The 24,112-nt window shown below is 40.3% G+C and overlaps 1 protein-coding gene across 4 annotated transcripts in view; it reads right to left on the bottom strand.

Moving 5' to 3' along the window:
* Positions 1–3,399: 3,399 nt before the first annotated feature.
* Positions 3,400–24,112, bottom strand: part of SUN3 (Sad1 and UNC84 domain containing 3) — a 46,611-nt gene continuing 25,898 nt past the window's right edge. For 3 of the 4 annotated variants that reach the window (XM_060171555.1, XM_007524554.2, XM_060171557.1), the window contains exons 7-10: positions 18,668–18,783; positions 16,741–16,908; positions 12,770–12,862; positions 3,400–3,663 (exon numbers count right to left, since the gene is read on the bottom strand). In XM_060171555.1, coding sequence (XP_060027538.1) covers positions 3,544–3,663; positions 12,770–12,862; positions 16,741–16,908; positions 18,668–18,783 — 497 coding nt within the window. In that variant the 3' untranslated portion in view covers positions 3,400–3,543. The remainder of the gene's footprint in view (positions 3,664–12,769; positions 12,863–16,740; positions 16,909–18,667; positions 18,784–24,112) is intronic. The other variant, XM_060171556.1, reaches the window with a different exon arrangement.

Below are 24,112 nucleotides of genomic sequence, written 5' to 3'. Positions count from 1 at the left end.
CAGAGATCTCAAGGAGGCAGTGTGTTCTTCTGAGTGTTCTAGCACTGTGTATTTTTACCTGTAATTGGTCCGGTTAGTAAATAGCCCTGCGGTTTAAAAGGCATCCAAGTCTCAGGGGCTCACAATTCAGTCACAGGATGATCTGGGGACCAGTGCTGATGCTGTTCATTGTATCTGCTTATTTTTCAAGGAAAGGCATTGATCTCTAAGATGGAAGTCCAGGTAGAGTGCAGCACAGAGGATGTCAGTTGGGAAGCAGAAGGCAGTGCCCTCTTTCTGATGCAGAGGCAGTGAGCTCTGCCTCCTAGGTCGTCTGTACCCACTAGCTGTCACCCAGAGCTGCACCTGCCAGTTCCCCTCAGTGTTTGAGCACCTTCTGCAGCCTCTGGAGGCTGGACTGTTTGCAGCCCTGTTGTGAATTGTTAATGCTGGAAAAATTGTACTCAAGGGGATAGACAGTGGCATAGCACAGGTTCTGCTCAAATGTGACAGGCAGTATCTGCCTTTTTTTTTTCCTTCCACATGATAAAACTAAAAGGAGATTTGTGCTAGCTTTAGGAATGGATTTTTGCTCAAGTACTCTTTGGTCTTTTAGAGGTTAAAGGAAATAATAAACACGTATTAAAAATTGGGTGGGGGAGACAGTATAAGGTTATGCAAAAGGACTTTCATTCTCCTGGCTCTGAGATCCCAGATTTAATCCCTGGCACCACCATAAGCCAGAGCTAAGTAGTGCCCTGGTCTTCTCTCTCTTCTCCCCACCCCCTTTCTCTTCTTCTCTTTCTATTGGTCATTAGACTCATCAAACTCAGCTACTATCACTTTTGTTTCAGTAGAGAGCTTTTTTGTAAAAAAAGAAGGGAGGGCTCAGGTGTACCATGATGAAGGTTGTGATGGTGACCAGCCGGAAGTGAGCATTGTTTGGGATTGATTAGGGGAGAATATTTGGCTCATTGTGTGGGTCTGAAGCCAGAAGTCAAGTTATGTTCTGGCCACTGGGTGGGGGTGGGGGTCATTGTTTTCCATGGGGGAGATTATTCATCTTCCTGGGCTGATTGCTGTGGAATGTGGGCCAGAGCACTGTCTTTATATGTGATCTGACCAGGGACTGTATACTGATTTGTCAGGAGGCTTCCAGTATTTAATTGAGAAGGAGGGGACTCAGCCACATTCAGGCTTTCTCTCAGTGCTTTCTGCCAAGTAGTTTTAATTATTGTTTTATACTTGTGTCTGGAGATATTTCCCCTTGTTGTTCTCAGAAGGCTCTTAGCACCACCTAAGTTCTTATTTCTTTTCTTTTCTTTTCTTTTCTTTATTATCTTTGCTTTTATTAGATAGAGACAGCCAGAAATTGAGAAGGAGGGGGCGATAGAGAAGGAAGGAGAGAGAGAGACATCTGCAGCACTGCTTCACCACTTGTGAAGCTTTCCCTCTGCAGGTGGGAACCAGGGGCTTGAACCTGTAATGTGTGCACTTAATGAAGTGCACCACCACCTGGCCCCTTAATCTTTCCTTTTTAAGAAATTATTTTTATGCCCCACTAGGGAAAGATAAAGACAGGCTGGGAGTATGGATTGACCTGCCAATGCCCATGTCCAGTGGGGAAGCAATTACAGAAGCCATATCTTCTGCCTTCTGCAACCCATAATGATCCTGGGTCATACTCCCAGAGGGTTAAAGAATAGGAAAGATTCCAATGGAGGGGATGGGCTACGGAACACTGGTGGTGGGAATTGTGTGGAATTGTACCCCTCTTACTCTATGGTCTTGTCGATTATTTTTAAATAATAAATTTGTTAATCTTTGTTAATTGGATAGAGACAGAAATCAAGATGGAAAGGGGAGATGGAGCACGAAAGCAACAGACAGACACCTGCAGCTGTGCTTCACCACTCGTGAAGCTTCCCTCCTGCAGGTGGGGATCAAGGGCTTGAACCTAGGTCCTTGTACACTGTAATATTTGTGCTCAACCAGGTGCCACCACCTGGCCCTAGCCTTTTTTTTTTTTTCAGTGAAGTGTGGGGATCAAACCCACAGTCTCACTTAGGTTTGTGTTCTACTGCTGAGCTGCCTTCTAGGCCCAATTCCCATCACGCTTCTCTTTGAGAGAACATAAGAAAGATAGCCATGGAGTTTCACCTGTTCTGTCCTTACTGCTCTCATGCAATACCAGAGTTCAGAGGCAGGTCTCACACAAGGATGTACATATTCTATCACTAAACCATCTTCCTGGCCCCTAGTTTCTTCTTTTACCTAACTTCTGATCCTGTGATTTGGCAAATTACACATCCCATGTTGCTGTGCTTATGAATCATGTTGTTTATCTGTGATGTTTTTGTTTCCACCAACTCACAAGTTTCTCCTCGTCCATGATATGATCGTTAATTGACTTTCTTGGATCTCATCTGCAAATAAGGTCATAGTTCCTCACATCTTTTTCCTCAACTCCAATATCATTTTATTGAGGAAATGTTCAGGTACATGATTTTTGTTGTCACAAGTAGACATTTCCAGATTGCTCCAAGATGAGTGTCAGTACTCCTCACTCTCAATTAAACCATCATCTTGTGCCACCCTGAGGACTTGGGTCCCCAGCCTCCCCTTACTGCTCCTTCTGTTCCTCTCCTGAGTCCCAGAATTTGCTGTAATAAACTATATCCATTGAGGAGAGTCACCCTGCATTGTCCTTTCTTTCTCTTGACTACTCCTGACTCCTCACAAATTTTTAAAAAAATTTTATGATCCTTATTTCTTTATTGTATAGAGACAGCCAGAAATCAAGAGAGAAGGGGGTGAGAGAGAGAGAGAGAGAGAGAGAGAGACCTGCAACACTGCTTCACCACTTGTTCTCTTCCTGTAGGGACTGGAGGGCTCAAACCTGGGTCCTTGCATATTTTAACATGTGTGCCTCAACCAGGTGCATCATCTGCCAGACCCTCAGATTTTTGTTAATTCCTTTCTCTCTTTTTTTAAGCTTTTATTATTTATTCATGAGAAAGATAGGAGGAAAGAGAGAAATAAAGAACCAGATATCACTCTAGTACAAGTGCTGCTGGGGATTGAACTTGGGATCTTATGCTTTAAAGTCCAGCGCTTGATCCACTGAGCTACTCCAGGACCACTCCTCTTTATTGCATTGATCAGTGCCTCCAAATCAATACTACTGATAGGTAAATATTAGACAAATGTTAAGTACTAATGGTAATAGTGTCTGTACAAGCCTGCCAGGGATGAATGAATTAATGCATACAGGTGCTATTAGGAAAAAGACTCAATTTTTTTCTAGATGCAAACTCCTCTTAAGTGCTCTAACAATATGATTCACACTCAAGAGCAAAACCACTACAAGGAGGCTGAATTTATTTTCATATTTTTATTAGTAAAATCCATTCATTTTATTGTCAAGAATGAAGCATTTTGAAGTGTCTCTCCTACTCCTAATCTTCTATTTCTATAGGTGTGATAAATATAAAGCAGAAAGAGTACTGGTAGATCTGGATATGTAGTTGTGGCTTTTTTTTAACCATGTAGCTGATAAATCTTCTAGGTGTGACTTGCTGGGGTGCCATGAACTCTGAATCTGTATAAACAAGTATACTTCGGGTGTCCCCAGTTGCTAAGGATTTTCAGTTTTATACATAAAAATGATTCTGAAAGTTCATGCTGAAAATCAAAGATGATACAGTATCAATGCCTGGTACATAAATCCATCTCAAAGAAACCCAATGTAATGGGAATGCTAAAACTCTTTCTTTCCTAACACAAAAATCCTCAAATATTTGTCTAACAGCTGAGGAAAATAAGCAAGCAACTACTTAAAAAAAAAAAAAAAGCTTTATGAGCCGGCAGTAACACACCTGGTTAAGCACACATATTACCAAGTGCAAGGACCCAGGTTTGAACCCAGCTCCCCCCCTGCAGGGGAGAACCTTCATGAGCAGTAAAGCAGGTCTGCAGGTATCTTTTTGTGCCCCTCACTATTTCCCCTCTCCTCTTTTTCTCTGTGCTGTCAAATAGAAATAGAAATTGAGAAAGAGGGAGAGGGATCAGGAGAGGGAGAGAAAATGGCTTCTGCGAGAGGTGGATTTTGTAGTGCAGGCACCAGGCTCGAGCAATAGCCAATAGTCCCAGAGCCAACAAACAAAAATAAGCAAACAAACAAACAAACAAAAAGCCAGGGGGGATTCCGGAAGATGGGAGTATGAGAAGCTGCTAGTGGCTTGAGCTCCGACTACATCTACTGGAAACGGTAGGATTTTTTGCCTTTAGTAGACCAGTCAATAAGGGGTCCTAGCAGTAACACCAAGGAGGTGACTATAACTCAATTTGGGTTAGAAAATAGAGTAAAGAGAAAGGGGAAAAAAATTTTTTTAATTATTCCCGAAGCACACCCCCTACCCCTACCCCACCCCCAAAACCAGTCCCTGGGGGCCAGAGATCTGCTCCTAGTAGGCTCCCCTGCTGAGCTTCTTTAACAAGATTCCTGTCCCACCAGGGGGTGTCATTCATTCTAATTCTATTCCCTTCTGAAAATTTTGGCCTTTTTTCTTTCTAAGTAGCCAATCAGCTGCCTCTGTTCAGGGGGCCTGAGGCAGTCTGGAGCCATCCAAGCTGAAGACAGGACAGGTTATTTACTCTGTTCTATTTTATTATCAATACAAGATAAACACATACCCCTTTCCCCCTCTCCTTCAGGTTGACCAGAATTAACTCTTAGTGTATTTTCCATTGTTAGGGGACTGGGTGTCTTATTCACTGCTAAAATAACTTGTTTGACTCTTCCTACTGCCCCTACCCATTCTCTCCCCCCACCACATAGCTAATTAAATAATAAAAAATAAATAACTCTTTCCTTTCACTGCTCCTTTATTACTGTTCTCTTATCTTTTCTCTCTCTCTCTCTCTTTTTCTTCTTTTTCTCATTCTTGTCATCCTTTATTCCTTCCTCCTTCAGCTTTCTGAATTCACTGATACACGTTTGGGAATTAGTTTAGCTCGGCTTAGATTGTGCTGCGTCCTGCATGAATAAAGAGATACTGCGTACAGCTCAACCATGAGTCCCTGGTCGTCTGTCTCCTGTCAGTGAAGCTCAGCCCGACATAATGGCGCCTGAACAGGGACTGGCACCAACGTGGGACCTAACTTGCCCATCCCCCAGATAAGTAAACCTGGCTACCCATCCGCCATGGTTTGCCTTTCTACTTATGAAGAGGTTTACCAAAACCTCTACTGTTTCATCATGAGACAGTTACTCTGTCTCTGGAACATTTTGCTCTGGGCCACACTTTGGTTCCCTGACTGGGAACTTTGGTTTCTTGTGACCCTAATCATAGAGCTTGGGAGATGCAAGGAGATTTCTCCTTGGACTTTCTGGATTCCCTCTCCCATGTTTCCCAAGGAAAAAGACTACATTTTGCTCCGGGCCACAATTTGGTTCTTTATGACCGTCATAGAGCTTGGGATATGCATGGGGATTTCCCCTGGGACTTTCTGGACTTCTTCTCACGTGTTTCCCTTTGAGAAGGACTACTCTAATTGAGGAGCATTCTCCAGTACCCTGGCAGTCCCCAAGAATGGAGACACATGGTTATTTCTACTCTCCTGATTCAATTCTTTCTTTGATGGAAAGACGCTTTTAAAAATGGGTGCCTGAAGCAATCCAGCAGGAACAGTCAAAAGCATCCTAAAGGGAATTTCGAGGAGCTTTTTGGACTAGGACACCCTCTGGGGACTCATGATGCTTACATGGTAATTTGGTTCAAGTTGTGTTTCGTTAGAGAGTGATTTGAAGAGAGAGGCAGACTGGGAGTATGGACTGACCAGTCAATGCCCACGTTCAGTGGGGAAGCAATTACAGAAGCCAGACCTTCTACCTTCTGCAACCCTCAGTGACCCTGGTTCCATGCTCCCATAGAGATAGAGAATGGGAAAGCTATCAGGGGAGGGGGTGGGTTATGGAGATTGGGTGGTGGGAATTGTATGGAGTTGTACCCCTCCTACCCTATGGTTTTGTTGATTAATCCGTTCTTAAATAAAAAAAAATAAACAAAAAAATAATAAAAAAGAGAGTGATTTGAATGACTGAATTTTTGTATGACATTGACTTAAAAAAAAAAATGCTGGACGCAGCCATGATTTATAGAGACATCCAGAAACAATCCAAAAAATTGTTTTTCCCTCATTTGATTTCTTTTTTTTATGTCTTGGCATAAATCTGAAACGTTTAATCCTGAAAACGGTATGAGTTATAGGCAGGGCAGATAGTGCAGTGATTATGTTAATGATTCTCATCCCTGAGGCTTCTAACCGTGGTTCTTCTGTTTACCTTTCCACATTTTATTGAGTTTAAACTGTTTAAACAGCCTTAAGATCATACTAGAAAGGATTTCCAATTATAATGGAGTTATCAATTATAGTAAACTTCTAATCTGCTACAAGTTTTGTTTGACAAGTAAGTGAATTTCAGCTGTCAAGTCTTCACCTGAAAAAGCATCTACTGAAATGGGATTCCTGGAACTCCATTTGGACCCCTGTTCTCTGACATTGCCCACAAGATGGAATGACTACAACACACCCCTGGAAACCAATGATGTGACCTGGCACGACCTGAGGAAACAGACTCCAAAGCTCACTCTCTACAGAAAAGCAGAATTCCAGTGGCTGACATTCCCCATTGAGACAGACGTGCAGCATTTCATCCCCTGACATTTTCTTCCTTGGTCATCTACTTTGGACTGACACCTCCATCGGACTTACTGGTACAGCTCTTGGACACTTTATACAACTTTACAGCAACTTCCCTTTACGCTGCTGGGTTTCTCAAAGACTGACTGCAGGCAGCTGCCTTGGGACTTTATAGGCCATGTCTCCTCACCTGCAGGCTCTGTCACCAGAGTCAGAAAACTCCCCCTCCTTACTAGGTCATGCCCACAGAGGCATGAAGGCACTTTGAGGCAAGAGATGCCCACAGAGGCATGAAGCGCCCCCAGAGGCAATAGATGCCCCCAGAGGTAGAAAATGCCCTTTCACCTGCTAGGCCTTGCCCTTTGAGGCAGGAAACGCCCCCCTCAGGACTCCCCTTGGCATCACACTGGCTCTTGCTGCTCTCCTATTTTGTTCCTCCATGTCGTATGCCAGTTCTTTTGAAAATGCCTGTATGATATAGGTTTCTGTTCACCCCACACTCCTGATACTATGGCTATTAGTTAAAAAGAAAGGGGGAATTGTTGGTATGCTTCTAATTCTGCTTCTAAAACCCCTTCTGTTTCATTTGGTTTAATCACCCCTGCTTAACACTGTATTCTATTTACATAACCACTGTATTCTATTTACATAACCACTGCAGGGCATTGGTTTAATCTCCACTGGTTCATGATGTGTTTTTGCTCTGCCCCCTCTCCTTGCCACACCCTGATTTTCACCAGTCACTTTTCTCTCCACCCTTTCTACGACACATCCTGTGCACACCCTACTTGTAAAGTATATATAAGGACAGCATTGTTCGTTTTAGTTTAGTTTAGTTTTAGTTTAGCTCGGCTTAGACTGTGCTGCGTCCTGCATGAGTAAAGAGATACTGTGTACAGCTCAACCATGAGTCCCTGGTCCTCTGTCTCCTGTCAGTGAAGCTCAGCCCGACACCTGGGGGCCAGAGATCTGCTCCTAGCAGGCTCCCCTGCTGAGCTTCTTTCTTTAACAAGATTCCTGTCCCACCAGGGGGTGTCATTCATTCTAATTCTATTCCCTTCTGAAAACTTTGGCCTTTTTCTTTCTAAGTAGCCAATCAGCTGCCTCTGCTCAGGGGGCCGGAGGCAGTCTGGAGCCATCCAAGCTGAAGATAGGACAGGTTATTTACTCTGTTCTATTTTATTATCAATACAAGATAAACACGTACCCCTTTCCCCCTCTCCTACTCTTCCATAAAAAAAAAAGAGAGAAGACTCAAATTAATAGAATTGTAAACGATGGAGGAGATATCACAACTGACACCACAAAAATCCAGAAAATCATGCAAAACTTCTATGAAGAACTATACGGCACCAAGCTAGAAAATCTGGAAGAAATGGAACAATTCCTAGAAACATATGCCCTTCCAAAACTGAACCAAGAAGAACTACAAAACCTAAATCCACCAATCACAGACAAAGAAATTGAAACCGTTATTAAGAATCTCCCCAACAACAAAAGTCCTGGACCAGATGGCTTCACAAATGAATTCTACAAAACTTTCAGGAAACAGTATCCATACTTCTTAAGCTTTTCCATAAGATTGAAGAAACAGGAATACTCCCTTCCACCTTCTATGAAGCCAACATCACCCTGATACCAAAAGCTGATAGGGACAGAACAAAAAAGGAAAACTACAGACCAATATCTTTGATGAACATAGATGCCAAAATATTAAACAAGATCTTGGCCAACCGGATACAGCAACACATCAAAAAGATTGTTCATCACAACCAAGTGGGATTCATCCCAGGAATGCAAGGCTGGTTCAACATCCGTAAGTCAACCAATGTCATTCATCACATCAATAAAAGCAAAGCCACGAACCACATGAGTATCTCAATAGATGCAGAGAAAGCCTTTGACAAAATCCAACACCCATTCATGCTCAAAACTCTACAAAAAAATGGGAATAGATGGGAAATTCCTCAAGATAGTGGAATCTATATATAGCAAACCTACAGCCAACATCATACTGAATGGACAGAAGTTGAAAGCATTCCCCCTCAGATTGGGGACTAGACAGGGCTGTCCACTGTCACCATTACTTTTCAACATAGTATTGGAAGCTCTTGCCATAGCAATCAGGCAAGAGAAAGAAATCAAAGGAATACAGATTGGAAGGGAAGAAGTCAAGCTCTCATTATTTGCAGATGATATGATAGTATACATAGAAAAACCTAAAGAATCCAGCAGAAAACTACTGGAAGTTATTAGGCAATATAACAAGGTGTCAGGCTACAAAATCAATGTATAAAAATCAGTGGAATTTCTCTATGCAAACACTAAATCTGAAGAAGACATCCAGAAAGCACTCCCATTTACTGTTTTAGCAAAATCAATCAAATACCTAGGAATAAAGTTGACCAAAGAAGTGAAAGACTTGTATATTGAAAACTATGAATCGCTACTCAAGGAAATAGAAACTGATAGCAAGTAATGGAAAGATATCCTACGCTCATGGATTGGAAGAATAAATATCAAAATGAATATTCTCCCCAGAGCCATATACAAATTTAATGCAATACCCATCAAAGTTCCACCAAGCTTCTTTAAGAGAATAGAACAAACACTACAATCGTTTATCTGGAACCTGAAAACAACTAGAATTGCCAAAACCATCTTGAGAAAAGAAACAGAAATGGAGGCTTGACACTCCCAGATCTCAAACTATATTATAAAGCCATCATCATCAAAACAGCATGGTACTGGAACAAAAATAGGCACACAGACCAGTGGAACAGAATTGAAAGCCCAGAAATAAATACCCACACCTATGGACATCTAATCTTTCATAAGGGGGCCCAAAGCATTAAATTGTAGAAGGAGGCTCTCTTCAATAAATGGTGCTGGGAAAACTGGGTTGAAACATGCAGAAGAATGAAATTGAACCACTTTATCTCACCAGAAACAAAAATCAACTCCAAATGGATCAAAGACCTGGATGTCAGACCAGAAACAATCAAATACTTAGAAGAAAACATTGGTAAACCCAATTACAAGAAAGATTAAAGCAGAAACAAACCAATGGGACTATAACAAATTGAAAAGCTTCTGCACATACAAAGAAACTATTAAACAAAGAGACCCCTCACAGAATGGGAGATCTTCACAAGCCATACATCAGACAAGAAACTAATCACCAAAATATATAAAGAGCTCAGGAAACTTAGCACCAAAAAAGCAAATGACCCCATCCAAAAATGGGCAGAGAATATGAACAAAACATTCACCTCAGAGGAGATCCAAAAGGCTAACAAACATATGAAAACTGCTCTAGGTCACTGATTGTCAGAGAAATGCAAATTAAGACAACACTGAGATACCACCTCACTCCTGTAAGAATGGCATACATCAAAAAGGACAGCAGCAACAAATGCTGGAGAGGTTGTGGGGACAGAGAAACCCTTTTACATTGCTGGTGGGAATGTAAATTGGTACAGCCTCTGTGGAGAGCAGTCTGGAAAACTCTCAGAAGGCTAGACATGGACCTTCCATATGATCCACTAATTCCTCTCCTGGGGTTAAACCCCAAGGACTCCATACACCCAACCAAAAAGAGGTGTGTACTCCTATTTTCATAGCATCACAATTCATAATAGCTAAAACCTGGAAGCAACCCAGGTGCCCAACAACAGATGAGTGGCTGAGAAAGCTGTGGTATATATACACAATGGAATACTATACAGCTATCAAGAACAATGAACCCACCTTCTCTGACCCATCTTGGACAAAGCTAGAAGGAATTATGTTAAGTGAGCTAAGTCAGAAAGATAAAGACGAGTATGGGATGATCCCACTCATCAAGAAAGGGAAACTAAAAGCAGGATCTGACCAAATTGAAAGTAGGGCACCAAAGTAAAAACCCTGTGGTGAGGGGTAGACATGCAGCTTCCGGGGCTGGTGGGGGATGGGGCTGAGTGGGTGGGATGGGACACAGTCTTTTGCTGGTGGGAATGGTGTTTATGTACACTCCTAATATAGTGTAGTCATATAAATCACTAGTTAATTAATATGAGAGGGGAGAAATTAATTGTGTGTCTCGAAGTTTTTAAAACACAGACTGAGTCTTTTTATTATATAGGCTGTGTATTTGATATGCGGACTCTCTCAAAAGCCTAGACCTAGTAGATCAGAAGCAACGAATGGCACAGCTATATAGAAGATACAGGGTACTATAACAGCAAACCCTAACAAAAGGACTTTTCAAAGTTAACCCAATTACCAAATAATGTGATGATAACATTAACTATCCATTGTCTTTTTGAACCCTAAGATAGCAGGAACCTCACATCTCCGCTAGAGAGCCTATATTTCCCCCAGTCCTGGAACCTTAGGATAAGGCCCACTTTCCCGCATGCCTCTCCCAATCCATATCAAATAACATTGCATCAGCCGATAGCAACCTAATCAACACAACGATTGCCACCTCAACATGCTTGAGCTCAGACTGTCCAGAGACTTCACGTGTGGAATGACAACCCTTCAGCTTCATTCCCCGGTAAGACCTTTCCTTTTATAGTATTCTCTTCTTCTTCTAGCGTTTTCCCTTCTTCTGTAGCATAGTATTCTCTAATTCCATCCCAACTGGTTCACTTTCTAACAAAGTCCCAAAACCTGGATATAGACCAGGTTCTGTGAGAGCATATGTTCACACGTATCCATAAACTAGTGCAAAATATATACTTGAAAGCAGAAGTACACTAGAGTTTGCTGTGAGTACCCCCCTAACACTTCCTCTCCAATATTCTTTGGGTCCATGATTGTTCAACACTTTGTTTGGCTTTGTATGTTAACTCTCTTTTCAGCCACCAGGTTCCAGATGCCATCAGGATGCTGGCCAGGCTTCCCTGGACTGAAGACCCCACCAGTGTGTCCTGGAGCTCTGTGTCCCCAGAGACCCACCCTACTAGGGAAAGAGAGATGCAGACTGGGAGTATGGACCAACCAGTTAACTCCATGTTCAGTGGGAAAGCAATTACAGAAGCCAGACCTTCCACCTTCTGCAACCCACAACAACCCTGGGTCCATGCTCCCAGAGGGATAGAGAATTGGAAAGCTATCAGGGGAGGGGATGGGATATGGAGATTGGGTGGTGGGAATTTTTTGGAGTTGTACCCCTCCTACCCTATGGTTTTGTTTAATTTATCCTTTCTTAAATAAAAAATAAATTAAAAAAAATATTAAAAGCCATCTCCTAAAAAATAAAAGAGCAAATTAAAGTCAAGGAAGGTGATGTGATAAATTAGACACCCAGGTGCCACTTGCTGCCAGGGCCACACCTCACCATCTGACTGTGGGAAGGAGAGAGAGAGAGAGACAGGCACTGTCAGAGCTTCAGTCAAATGTGAAATTCTACAAAGTCTTTCAGTTCTGACATAGTTTTTCCTGAGATATTCTCCCCATTGGCCAAGCAGTGTCACTAAAACCCTTGTTTTCATCTGGTATTTGCTGCTTTCTAATCTCAGTTATGTCCTCTGTCTTATGAAACATTTTTGACTTGAAGGTATTTATATGATATCAACTAGTTAATGTTTTTCACCTTTCCACCTAGCTAGAGGAATTGTATATTATCTGGTATGAAATATCGGTTCTGCTATAAAATGTTCTTTCTTTTCTGGGGCAGGAGGGAGGATAGTTATCATGTCCAGTTCCACTGGGTTATATGCATGATCCCCAAGTATTTATTCTCTTCTCTGAGTTCCTGTATCCCTACAACCATCTCCCATCACACAATCACTCCCATCCTCTTCACCAAGGAATATGAGGTAGTGATAAACCTAAAAGCAGATAAAGTAAGGAATGAGGGTGTGAGAAAGGGATATATATATATACGCAAATCCGGAGGAATTATGTTTGGAAAATCCTTTGGCATTTGTCTATGTTTTGCATCAATGTAAGGACTTGAAACTAAGAATTAAAGTTCACATAAACCTTGCTTGTCTGCAACCTTTATCACAATTATGCTCACACAACACTTTATATCAAGCCACCCCAGCACCCTCTCATAAGGACATGCTTGCATCCTAACCAGGGATTTCATTACCTGAAGCTCAAATGTTTGCACTGTCGGACCTGTTTTATTGTATATAAACTGACCTAGGAAAATTTCTTCTCCTTCACATTGATTCATGATGCCCTGTAAAGAAAGCAATAGAGGTGAAGGTTTTATTAAGTGGATATTCCATTAAAATTAGAAGAGTGTCAGGAGCATTCAGGGTGAGGTGACTGTAGACAATTGAGTTAAAATTAATGGAGGCAGGTGTGTATTCAACTAGTAACAGTTATCCAGGTATCTACATATCTACCAGGGGCATGGTGCTCTGCTAAGTGTCAGGGCTGCTATTTTCATGCAAAGGATATTTAACACATGAGTTGTGAGGCACAGGGATAAATAATCACAGGACTGACTGCATAGATAGGTCAATTTACAGAGATTGATTGATAGGTGATAGGAAGATAACAGATGAGAGTGAAGATGAATGTCAGATGATATATAGATATGTGATATATAGATAGGTAGAATGAATGTCAGATATAGATAGATAGTAGATAGATGATAGATAGATAGATAGATAGATAGATAGATAGATAGATAGATAGATAGGACAGGAACTGCATGCCTGAGGCCCCTGGTTTGATCCCCAACATTTTATATATGGCCATGGTGCTGTAACCTCTTTTTCATGTTCTAAGTAAAATATTTTATTCCTTTCTTCTTTAAAAAAATTTTTATTAGTGATTTAATATTTACAAAATTATGAAGGGCCCAGGCAGTAGTGCAGTGGGTTAAGTGCACATGGTGCAAAGCACAAGAATCGGCCTAAGGATCCCTGTTCGAGCCCCTGGCTCCCCACCTACAGAGAGGTCGTTTCACAAGCTGTGAAATAGGTCTGTAGTTGTCTATCTTTCTCTCCCCCTCTGTCTTTCCCTTTTCTCTCGATTTTTCTCTATCCTATCCAACAATGACGACAACAACAACAAGGATAACCAAGGCAATAAAAGGGGGAAAAATAGCCTCTAGGAGCAGTGGATTCATAGGAATAAGCCTGGAGGAAAAAAAATCCAATAAATCCAAGAAATTTTTTTAAAAAAATTATGAGACACGGGTATAATTCCACATAGTTTTCCCACCACCAGCGTTTTTAGTCCCCACCCCCTCCATTGGAAAATGTAGTAGTCCTCCCAAGGTCACAGATAAAGGCTATTATTTCTATAACTGTCTATATTTAGTATATATTTGCCCACATTCTCTAATGGTCTTGCATCCCCCTTCCTTTCTGCCTTTCTATCTTTTTAACATTCTTTTTATTAGTGATTCAATTATGGTTTACAAAATTATAAGATTTCAGGGGTCTAGTGTCACATCACACCCACCACCAAGTCCTGTGAGACAGACCATTTTTTAATTCATGTGCTTTAGCTATCCATATTCTATAGATGAGCCAAATTTTCCAGTAGTTTTTTCTCATCTCCTTTTTTCACTAAGCATAAATACCTCCAGTTCCATCCTCTGTGCCCTGAAGGATACAATGTCATCTCTTTTAATTGCAGAGTGGGGGTCCATTGAATATATGTTCCTAGCTTCTTTATCCAGTCATATGTTAATGAGAATTTAGGTTGCTTCCAGCCACTAGTTGTTGTGAATAATGCAATCATGAACATAGGAGTACTTATGTCTCTTCCAGTTAGTTTTTATATCCTTTGGATATATGCCTAGGAGTGGTACTACTCGATTGTAAGGTATTTCTATTTCATTTATGTATTTACTGTATTATTTGTTTATTGTAACAAAATAAATTCAGAAAATACATATACCACTTGACAGTGCCTTTACTGGAGGAGTGTGTACAATGGTGGCACATAGGACTTGCATGAGTCGTCAGGCTGGCCAAGTGGTCTAAGGTGTTGTGTTAAGGACTTGCATGCAGGAGAGCCCAGGTTCAGTTCCTAGCACCACCAGTAAGTGCAGCTGAAGAAGTTGAAAGACAAGATCAGAAGAGAAAACACAAGTAGAACCTGAACTGGAATTGGCATATTGCACCAAAGTAAAAGACTCTGGGGTGGGTGGAGGGGAGAATACAGGTCCAAGAAGGATGACAGAGGACCTAGTGGGGGATGTATTATTATATGGAAAATTGAGAAATGTTATGCATGTACAAACTATTGTATTTACTGTTGAATATAAAACATTAATTCCCCAATAAAGAAATTTAAAAAATAATAATAACTGCAGCTGAGCAGTGCTCTGGGGGAAAAGAATTTACAAAATACTAAATTAATAATAAATTTTAAAAATAATAACAGCAGTGTTTATAGTATGAAACATACATTTACCATGCAATCTAGCATTTTCACTCCTGAGTATAGACTCAAGAAAAATAAAACAATGTTCACAGAAAAAGATAGAAATGTTCATAGTAACGTTATTCACAATAGTTTAAAAAGTGGAAACAAATTAAATATTCATCAAGTGATGTATGGATAAATAAAATGTATAACCAGAGCTGGGGAGATAGCATAATGGTTATGCAAAAGGCTTTCATGCCTGGGGCCCGGTGGTGATGTACCTGGTTGAGTGCATATGTTACAGTGTGCAAGGACCCAGGTTGGAGTACCTGGTCCCCATATATAGGAGGAAAGCTTTGCGAGTGGTGAAGCATATTTGCAGGTGTCTCTCTTCCTCTCTTCCTCTTTATTTCCCCTTACCCTCTTGATTTTTGACTGTTTCTATCCAATAAATAAGGTTAACAAAAATTTAAAAATATTTTTAGAAAGACTTTCATGCATGAGGCTCCAAAGTCCCAGGTTTAATCCCCTAAGCCAGAGCTGAGCAGTGCTCTGGTAGCTCTCTGTGTGTATCTTTCCCTCTATGTCTTTCTGTCATTAAAAATAAATGAAATATTTTAAAACAAAAAAGGTGGCCTAACCATATTATGGAATATCCAACAAAATTTAAAATGCAGTACTAATGCATGTTCTGACACAGATGAACCTTGAGAATATCATGCTTAGTGAAAGAAGCTACTAGCAAAACCCCACATATTACTTGATCCCAGTTTTATGAAATGCCCAGAGTAGACAAACAAATCGAGAGATACAGTACATTAGTAGTTGCTAAGAGCTGAGTAGTGGGACGGGGGCAAGATGGGAGAGCTAAGGGGTGAAGAGTTTCTTTTGTAAGTTCTAGAAGTATTCTAAATGATTGTCAAGTACAAAGGCAGGTTTACAAATAAGCAGCTGAGATTTGGGCAAGTTGGATCTTCTGGAGAGTTAGTATCAGGGGGTGGAAGAAGTGGGACAAACAACACAGGCCTTCATTACAAATGTAGAAAATGAATTTTAAATGACACATGGGAAGAAGCTTTGATAAAGTAAAAAGTGAAAAAGAAACCATTTGGTCCAACCCTCTCACTTTGTAGATGAGGAAACAAAAGATTCAGGAAGTAAGTGACTGGCTCACAGTGGTAACAGTTGTTTCAGTCTAGATATGTCAACTCCTTGTATTTGTTTGTTTTATGGAGCTGAGAATTTCCACATATACATTTTCAACATTTCCTAGGCCAAATTTGCCATTCAGAAAGAGAAATAAAAAGGCGAGGGAAAGATAGAAGTGAGGCTGGGCAGTGATGCGCCTGGCTGAGCACATACATTACAGTGCACAAAGACCCAGGTTCAAACCCCTCCACCTGCAGTGGGGAACCTTCTCTATTGGTGAAGTAGTGCTGCAGGTGTTTCTCTTTTTCTCTCCTTTTTTATCTCCCCATTCCACTTTCAATTTCTCTCTGTCCTATCAAGTAAATAAATATTTTTAAAAATTAAAGAGAGGAGAGAGAGAGAGAGGGAGAGAGAGAGAGGGACCCCCAGTGTCATGATACTCCTGTGTAATGTTGGGGTCGGCACCTGGGCACATACCCTACCTGGTCGGCTACCTCTCTAACTCTTCCTCAGCTCATTTCTAGCCCACCATTTTTTCATCCCAATCCACTCTGGCGATAGTTGTCTACAATTCCTCACATAGATAGAAAACTCCTTGGGTGCACTGTAGGTGTTTCCTGAGGGCGACACCCTCTCTGAGATGTGATCCATGGTAACAGCGGTTGGTATGATCTTCCTGGAAAGCCTGATCAGGGCATGGCCTTGGGAGCCTGGGAAGGCCCAGCACTTTCCTGGGTGGACGTCAGGCTGGAAACAAAGCACCAAGTTACTCATCTGCTCACAGAAACCCACCACTGAGATATTAGTCTGTTAATCACCACTGATCCCACCCAGGTCTAGCACACACAGCTTTATAAACACCCAACAAGGGAGAACTTTGGATATATTCCTAGGTTTGGTTGGCCTACCAGAGCAGATGATGCATTTTCAGTCATAGTACTTTATTACATGAGGATTTTCCTTTTATTTTTTTCATAGCTACTTGTAGACCTTAAGATGCAACAAGGCATCTAATTGCTATGAATGGTATGAGTAGTGGTGCCATGCTAGGGTGCTGGTTTTGGAGAAGAGAGAGGTAGAGGGATGTGGACAGTGATTATTTTGGTGACGATAGTGATGAAGTCATCACTATTAGTGACAATGATGATGGAGATGGTGAAAGTGACGGCCCTGATCATGGTGATGACAGCTGTGCTGCTGCCGGTGTTGATGATCAAGAAGTGAAAAGGCATCTGCCATTTTGTAGGCCTAGACTGTAGCCTGGAATGAAGCCTATGGTTTTACCCCTAAAAGTACATGTAAATTCAAACTTACCTTCAGGTACCTACTGCACTACAGTTAAGGAGAGCTTTACATGTGCTGAATGAAGACTGCTACATTTTCAAGTGAATTGACATGTCAGAGGAAATTCTGTTTGGAAACTTCCAGCCTGAACCTTCTAGATATCTGTTGGTATGAGTAGCACAGTACTGGCTCTCAGGAGGAATGCATAGGGAGCAGATGTGTTAAACAACTGGAGTTTTTACTAGGAAAAGAAAGCCAGGGCTGGGCACAGCTGATGCATATGAATACACTCATGTGGCACATAGAGAAAATAAAGAGATGAACTAAGTAAAACGAAAAACATGCTTTTGGATTATAATCAATTAGTGGTTATCAGAAAGGAAAGAGGGTGGGGTGTGTAAGCCAAGACAATGGGATAAATGCTAATATATAGCAAAGGGTAGAACTGGACTTTCAGTGGCTCACTTAATGTAATATACATGTGTGTGACTGATTAAGTGCACACATCACCATGCTCAAGGACCCAGGTTGGAGTCCCTGCTCCACCTGCAGTGAGGACGCTTCATGAACAGTGAAGCAGGTCTGCAGATGCCTATCTTTCTCTTCCCCTCTCTATTTCTCCCTCCTCTCTGTTTCTCTCAGTTATATTAAATAAAATAAAAGGGAAAAAAATGACTGCCAGGAGGAGTGGACTTGTAGTCCTAGTATCAAACCCCGGCAAAAACCCTGGTGGCAATAAAAATAAAAATAAAAAGGAAGCCAGTGCATTCATGTACAGAAAGCTACAGAATGCATGTGTCCTATTTGAGAAATAATATAGCCTATGTTAAAATAATAAATAATTATAATTCTTGACCATAAAATATTAAATAATTCCTTTAATTTGATGAATCGACAATGCAAGTAGATAACTGTAGGTTGTGTGTCAAATTCAGCAACTTACATTCTAATTAATTAATTAGTTTTTTGTCATCTCCAGGGCTTTACTACTCCAGGCCAACTTTTTCAGATAGAAAGAGAGATTGGGGGATTGGGGGGAGAGTGAGATAGGACGCATAGCACTGAAGTTTCCTCCCATGTGGTGAGGACCAGGCTCTAACCAGTTTGCACACCTGGCAAAGCAATGAGCTATTTTGCTAGCCCTCCTCATCATTCTAGATGTTCCTATCTGCATGACAAGTAATAGGAACAGCAAGCTGGTCATTCTTAGTCAAGCTGGTACCTGCAGGATAATGTCTGGAGGCATTTCATAATTTAAGAACCCAATCCCATGCCAGTACAGTTTTGCCTTATCATTTTTGTAACTTTCAGAGGTTTCAGCTTCAATAATGGAGGCTCCTAGAATTAGAAAAAAATTATTAAGAAATTAAACAGCTAAAATGCATCATTTAGATTTTAATAATGTTGGAAAACTGCTACTGTAAAAGTTATGAGTAAGGCAGACTTCATACTCAGGAATTGGCAAGAAAAGTATTAACATTATTTCTATTGCCATTGGAATATTATCATTTTGAGAAAGTCTCACTTGCTCTGTATAACTTCACAAAAGTCCTGAAACAATTTTATGGTAAAGATTGAATTCTGGAGTAATTGAACTAGATATGGAAATAAAATATTCTATCATCTAAAGAGACAGGCCCCCTTGTTTTAATAGCCCTGATCTGTGTGTCAATCTAGCTTTCGAATTAAAGTAGCAACTCTGTAGATTCACTGAGCTATAATTGAAATCAAATATAAAAAGACAGTCATCAAATATTCCATCAGGTTACTTTTTGGAATAAAAATGTCTTTTATACTTTAGGAATAAAGAAAATGATAAAGGAGGGGCCAGGTGATGATACAGCTGGTTGAGTGTACATGTTACAGTGCACAAGGACCCAGGTTCAAGCCACCAGTCCCCACTTGAAGGGGGAAGCTTTGTGAGTTAAGCGGTGTTGCGAATGTTTCTCTCTTTCCCATTTGACCATCCCCTTCCCTCTCCATTTCTGGATGTCTCTATCAATAAATAAAAATAATTTAAAAATTTAAAAAAAGGAAATGATAAAAGGGAAAATGCAAACCCTCCCTCTTACTTCATATAGATATAGTGAAACATGCAGATGCAGTGCCTAACAGAATGTCACAATGTTATTGTTACTACAATAACAATTCAGCATGCTGAAAATGGTACCTAGGATTGCCAGGCTTAGTGTGTAAAAATGTGCTTCACCATTAAATCTGAATTTCAGATAGATAATGAAGCCTCTTTAAATATTAATGTTTATCATTTCTGGATACAAGTATTTTTGTTTGTAGCCAAATACATGGTTTGCAAATACTTTCCTCTAGTCTGTGACTTGCATTTGTTGTCTTAATCATTTTGTTTTTTAAATAAAACTTTAAATACTTAATATTAATATATAATTTATTCATTACTTGGTATAGAAAATGAGACAAATTGAGAAGGAAAAGGGAGAAAGGAAGAGAGAGAGAAAGGGAGGCACCTATAGCACTGCTTTGCTGCTTGTGAAGCTTCCGCCTTACAGATGGGGACAGAGGCTTGAACCTGGGTCCTTGTGCTATGTAATGTGTGTGCTCAACCAGGTGCACCACCACCTGGCCCCCAATCATCTTATTTCCTTTTTATTTTATTATATTTATTTATTGGTTAGAGACAGCCAGAAATCAAGAGGGAAGGGGGAGATAGAGAGACAGAGACATCTGTAGTACTGCTAAACAACTAGCAAAGCTTTCTACCCACAGGTGAGGACTGGGGGCTCAAACCAGCATCCTTGAGCACTGTAATATGTGCACTCAACCAGGTATGCCACCACTCTGCCCCCCAATCATCTTTTTCCAAATGAGAGTTTTAAATAATGATGAAATCCAAATTATCCATTGTTTACCTTCTACGGATGATGGCTTTTGCTTGTTTGTTTATTTGTTTTTATGTTTTAGCCACGGGACCTTTGCTCAACTCAAAATAATAAAGACCTTCCCTTGAATTTCCTTCATGAAGTTTTAAGTAGGGACATAGTGTATCTGTCCATTTAACCAGTACTTTCTTTTATTAGTTTTTTTTTCAATTCTTATTTTAACTTCTTATTGGAATAATATGAAATTATAACAATGTGTTTCAGGTGTATAGCACTGAAAATCCACACACATGTATATTACATTAAGTGAGCCACTGAAACTCCAGTTCTACCCTTTGCTATATATTAACATTTATCCCTTTGTCTTGGCTTACATACCCCACCCTCTTTCCTTTCTGATAACTGCTAATTGATTATAATCCAAAAGCCATGTTTTTTCATTTTATTTAGTTCATCTCTTTATTTTCTCTATGTGCCACATGAGTGGATTCATATGGCATTTATCTTTCTCTAGCTAACTTATTTCACAAAGCACGTCCATAAATTCATCCATATTGTTGCAAACAACAGAATATAATCATTTTGTCACCAAATAGTATTCCATTGTGTGTGTTTATGTGTGTATCATTGATCTGTTTGTCCGTTAAGAAACAATTTGGTCTATTTTCTGAATGCAGAGTTGTCAGAAATCTAGGTTATAACTGAAATTTCCATTCTGCCCTTTGTTTCAAACTGATTTTTTGGTAAAGTGACAAAAAACAGAGCAATTATATTGTTCTTAGCTCTCAGCTATTATAAATAATGCTGTAACACACATGAAAGTGCATATATTTCTTTCCTTTTTTTTCTCCAGGGTTGTCAGTAAGGCTTGGTGTCTGCATTTCAAATCCACTGCTTCTGGTGGACAGGACAAAGAAATTCAGAGTGGAGAGGGGAGTGAGAGAGAGAGAGAGAGAGAAAGGTAGACACCAGCAGACCTACTTCACCACTTGTAAAGTGTACCCCCTGCAGGTGGGGAACCAGAACCTTGAACTGAAATCCTTGTGTGGGTCTTTGTGCTTTGTACTATGTGCATTTAACTGGGTGTGCCATCACCCAGCCCCATATATTTCTTCAAATTAGTGTTTTTATAATTCTCAGGTAAATACTTAGAAGTGGAGTAGTGGATCCTATGGAATGTCTATGTTTAATTTCTGAGGCATCTCCAGATTGCTATTCATAATGGCAGTACCAACTTGGCTTCCCATCACAGGGACATAAGTTTCCCATCCTCTCCAACACTTGCTGTTTCTTGGCTTTCTGAATGTAGACATTCTCACAGGTGTGAGGTGCTTTCTCATTATTTTGATTTGTATTTTACTATCTACAAGTGGTGAGTAATTTCTAATGTGTTGACTGATCATTGGTATGGTTTCTTTGGAAACATGTCTGTCTATTCATGGTTGTTTGTTAGATTATGCAGTACAAGTATCTCCCACTTGGTAAGATGTCTTTTCATTTTAAAGCTAGCTATTTATTTTGATCTTATCTTACTCCTTTTGCTTTTGCTTACCTTTCATTGTCAATTAGATCAAGATTCTTTAAAAAAACATTTATTTACTCTAATGAGAGAGAAAGATATAGAAAGGAAGACCTGCTCAGCTCTGGCTGAAGGTGATGCTGGGCATTGAACCTGGGACCTCCCACCATTATGGTTCTCAACCCTGGACTGTGTATCTGGCAAAGCAAATGCACTGCCAGGTGAACCATCTCTCCCTACCTTCGTTCTGAAAGGATATTTTTTTAGAGATGGGCATTTACTTTACTTTAGCTCTTTAACAATCTCATTTCTTCCTCTTCTGGTAATCTTGGTCTCTGATAAAAAAGCTGCAATTACAGTGCCCTTGATAATAGTTGTTATACGTATTGCCTTTCTACCTATTCTTAAGAGTTGATTATAATTTTTTGTTGTAATATATCAGTTTTCCCTGAGTTTATCTTGCTTCTAATTTGCTAAGCATCTTGAATCTGTAAATTTTTTAACCCAAATTTGGGATGTTTTCAGCTATTACTCCTTCAAAATCCTTTTGAATTGGCCTCTTCTTCTAAAACTACAAGAACAGACTATATATATATATATATATATATATATATATCCATAGATTTCCATATATTTATCCATAGAAGCTTTGTCTTTTTAAAATTGCTTCCTTTTTCCATTCTTTAAATCACCTAATTTCTATTACCCTCTAGTTAGCATTATAATTCTTTTATGCATAATTGCCCTCCTGCTAGTAAACCCTTATAATGGATTTCTCATTTCTGTTTTATGTTTTTCTTAACATTTTTCTTTTTACAATGTCTAGTTCTTGATAGAGCATCTGTGTTTTTTCAGTCATTTGAAGTGTGTTTGCCTTCACTTGCCTTCACTGCATGTAGTGCACAAGCTGCTTGAAATCTTTGCATACTTGCAACATCCACATCATTGTAGACTTGGCATGGATTTTCTGGTTCTCTTTTCCATAAAAAACAGTTCAATTTTTTACATGTCCATATGTTGAGCATTTTGAGAATGATGTTGTAGACCTATAGCTACTAATACTATGATTTTCAAGGTCAATCTTCTAATGCTGCTTTTACTTATTTCCTTAGTCAACCCAGAAGTGGTCAGACCATAAGGGCCCTCCCTTTTTTTCTGTGGGAGGCATTACCAACCTCAGTTGTGTTCTCACACAACCTTTATTTTTGGCTGCTACGCCCATGTATCACCCCGAGGTCAGTCTAGATTTGAGCCATAATTTACATTCTTTTTTAAATTTATTTTTTATTTAAGAAAGGATAAATTGCACAAAGCACAAGGACCGGCATAAGGATCCTGGTTCGAACCCCGGCTCCCCACCTGCAGGGGAATCACTTCACAGGCGGTGAAGCAGGTCTGCAGGTGTCTATCTTTCTCTCCCCCTCTCGGTCTTCCCCTCCTCTCTCTGTTTCTCTCTGTCCTATCCAACAACGACGACAATAATAACTACAACAATAAAACAACAAGGGCAACAAAAGGGAATAAATAAATAAAATAAAATATTTTTTAAAAAATTAAAAATAAATAAATAAATAAAAGAAAGGATAAATTAACAAAACCATAGGGTAGAAGGGGTACAACTCCACACAATTCCCACCACCCAATCTCCATATCCCATCCCCTCCCCTGATAGCTTTCCCATTCTCTATCCTTCTGGGAGCATGGACCCAGGGTCGTGGGTTGCTTTAGGGACTTCTCAAAGCCTTTCTCATGTTGCTCTGAGGATGCCCCATCAAAACGTAGCTGGGAACTAAGCCCCAGAGCTGACCACATACAAACACAAGGCCCACACATCTGTTTTCTGCACCTGCTTCCCAGACATTCTCCACATTCTGTAAGCACAGAACCATTTCACTCTGTTTTTGTTTTTAAGTGAAGTTCCACTCTATTTTGGCTGCCCATCCCACTGCCACTTCTTTGGGGATCTCTCACTGCAGCCTGCAAGCTGCCAGGTGAGGAACACAAAAGCCTTTAACTCATCCACAGTGGTCACTGCTCTAGAGTTTTACTGTCCTCAGTCTTCCCACTTTTAAACATTTTCTTTTCTTCATTCTCAGGTAGTTACTTTAAAAGAATTTTTTTAATCTTTTATTTATTTATTGGGTAGAGACGGTCAGAAATCGAGCAGAAGGAATAGACAGAAAGACACCTGCAATCCTGCTTTACCACTCGCAAAGCTTTCCCCTTGCAAATGGAGACTGGGGGCTTGAATTTGGGTCCTTGCGCATTGCAACATGAGCGTTCAACCAGGTGC

This window comes from Erinaceus europaeus, chromosome 14 (genome assembly GCF_950295315.1).
Source record: "Erinaceus europaeus chromosome 14, mEriEur2.1, whole genome shotgun sequence".
Classification (NCBI taxonomy): domain Eukaryota; kingdom Metazoa; phylum Chordata; class Mammalia; order Eulipotyphla; family Erinaceidae; genus Erinaceus; species Erinaceus europaeus.
Note: the sequence above shows the minus strand (reverse complement) of the source record. Positions and strands in the feature narration are given on the sequence as shown.